Source organism: Panthera uncia, assembly GCF_023721935.1.
Source record: "Panthera uncia isolate 11264 chromosome A1 unlocalized genomic scaffold, Puncia_PCG_1.0 HiC_scaffold_17, whole genome shotgun sequence".
In the NCBI taxonomy this organism is placed as follows: Eukaryota; Metazoa; Chordata; class Mammalia; order Carnivora; family Felidae; genus Panthera; species Panthera uncia.
This window is the reverse complement of record NW_026057577.1, coordinates 38,062,770-38,065,288: the sequence shown is the minus strand read 5'-3', so window position 1 is coordinate 38,065,288 and position 2,519 is coordinate 38,062,770. Positions and strand designations below refer to the sequence as shown.

Sequence of the window (2,519 nt, the reverse complement as noted above, 5' to 3'; positions counted from 1 at the left end):
CCATCTCCGCAGGGGGAAAAGCGGCATCGGTCCTTGCTTCAGATCAACCCGTGACATCCACATCCCCTGGGGACTTGTTAGAAATGCACATTCTTGGGCCCTGCTCCAGACCTGCTGCATCAAGTAAGTGGGTGATTCTGGTCCAGGTTTCTATGCAAAAGACTGACTTGCTCAGATGCGGGCTTTACTGAGTTACAGACGGCAGTCAAGATTTTAGAAACAGCTGGCTGAAAACGATTGCCTGACTGGTGCGCGACACCCCTCCCCCCCACCCCAGGAACAGAGCCCACTTACATGTATGTTGTCCTCATTTATCATTTATGAGTCTCTGGGGCTTTGACCCCACAGGGCTGCCGATCTGACACGAGGCTTGCTAATGAGAGGCACCCGAGCAGCCCTGCTGCTCACCATTCAGTGCAGCGGAGACGCGTCACATAAGGCAGAGTCGGGTCCACGTTCTTCCACACTCTGCTCTCAGGAAACAAGCAAGGGGAGGGTCCAGAGGTGTCATCTGACACGGATGACAGCCTATTTATTTCCTAGGCAAAAGAGCCGGGCAGGAAGACAGAAAGAAGCTGACTTCTGTAAGGACGAGCCGCATGGAAGAGGGGATGCTGGCAGCTGCCTCCACAGACTCCAACTCCAGCACCATGAACGTGTCGTCTGCTCACCTCCACTTTGCCGGAGGGTACCTGCCCTCTGACTCCAAGGACTGGAGGACCATCGTCCCAGCTCTCTTGGTGGCCGTCTGCCTGGTGGGCTTCATGGGGAACCTTTGCGTGATTGGCGTCCTCCTTCATAGCGCTTGGAAAGGGAAGCCATCCATGATCCACTCCCTGATTCTGAATCTAAGCCTGGCTGATCTCTCTCTCCTGCTGTTTTCTGCACCCGTCCGAGCGACAGCATACTTCAAAGGGGTTTGGGACCTAGGCTGGTTTGTCTGCAAGTCCTCTGACTGGTTCATCCACACGTGCATGGCAGCCAAGAGCCTGACGATCGTCGCCGTGGCCAAAGCATGCTTCATGTATGCGAGTGACCCAGCCAAGCAAGTAAGTATCCACAACTGCACCATCTGGTCAGTGCTGGTGGCCATCTGGGCTGTAGCTAGCCTGCTCCCCCTGCCAGAATGGTTCTTTAGCACCACCAGGCTTCACGCAGGTGTGGAAATGTGCCTCATGGACGTCCCCCCCGTGGCCGAAAGGTTCATGGCAATGTTTGGTAAGCTCTACCCTCTCCTGACGTTTTGTCTTCCATTACTCTCTGCCAGTTTTTATTTCTGGAGAGCTTATGGTCAATGTAAGAAACGAGGCACTAAGACTCAAAATCTGAGAAACCAGATGCGCTCCAGGCAGCTCACAGTGATGTTGCTGAGTATCGCTGTCACCTCTGCTGTGCTGTGGCTCCCCGACTGGATAGCGTGGCTGTGGATCTGGCATCTGAAGGCTGGAGGCCCAGCCCCACCACAAGGTTTCATAGCCCTGTCTCAAGTCCTTATGTTTTCCATCTCTTCGGCAAATCCTCTCATTTTCCTAGTGATGTCAGAAGAGTTCAAGGAAGGGCTGAAAGGCTTGTGGAAATGGATGATAACCAAAAAACCACCAACTGCCTCAGAGTCTCAGAAAACACCAGCTGGTAACTCAAATGTCCCTCCCGACAATGTTCCATCTCCAGAGTCCCCAGCACCCATACCAGAGAAAGAAAAGCCTGGCTCTCCCTCCTCCAGTGTAGACAGAACGGAGAAGGCACAGATCCCCATCCTCCCTGATGTAGAGCAGTTTTGGCATGAGAGGGACACAGTCCCTTGTGTACAAGACAATGACCCTACCCCCTGGGAACATGACGATCAAGAGACGGGAGACTGTGATAAATAGATTTTCCAAGCAAAACAAATTGTGATTAATGTATTTACTTGCACTGCTGCTTGTCGATACTGCAGACTTTACGACATAACCCATGGTCCAATTACTAACGCTAGGAATTACAAAAATGCTTCACAGTATGCATTTTCAAAATGTGCCATTTGGTAAGTAGAACACCGTGTTAGGAGTCATGGTGATGTTTCAGAATTATATCCTGGCTATCCAAAGAATTAACTTCAGTGTTGTGTGAAGATGCTTCCGTCACACGTGAATAGAAATCCCAGACACTCTCTGTCCCTTGTTCACAACTGCTCTTACTGGGTACTCCTTAGGACTACCCTGTACTGGCTGGAGTAGAGCTTATCTTTGTCAAAGGCTGGACTCCTTTACTTTTACTTTCTTCCTGAACCTGCTAGCCTTAACTTCACTTAGCAAACTTTATTTCACTTAAGCTCAAAATTTACTTTATGAAAATCCATGTAGATTTTCCATGCCTGAAGGTTGCCAGAATAAGGATCACCACTTCATTGTGGGCTGATTTCAAACCGTGGCTTATTTTGGCTAAGCTTCGCCTTACACTAAAACCTGCTTCGCTAGTCTTTGTAAAGAGGTCTCCGTGAGTCTTCATTTGCTAAGTCAGAGGATTTTTGCAGCTTAATT

The 2,519-nt window shown here is 50.0% G+C and overlaps 1 protein-coding gene across 1 annotated transcript; it reads left to right on the top strand.

Moving 5' to 3' along the window:
• Positions 1 to 512: 512 nt before the first annotated feature.
• On the top strand, positions 513 to 1,871 carry GPR151 (G protein-coupled receptor 151). Its single transcript, XM_049648837.1, has one exon. The coding sequence runs from the start codon at positions 600 to 602 to the stop codon at positions 1,869 to 1,871; it is 1,272 nt and encodes a 423-aa protein (XP_049504794.1). The 5' UTR covers positions 513 to 599.
• The last annotated feature ends 648 nt before the right edge of the window (positions 1,872 to 2,519 follow it).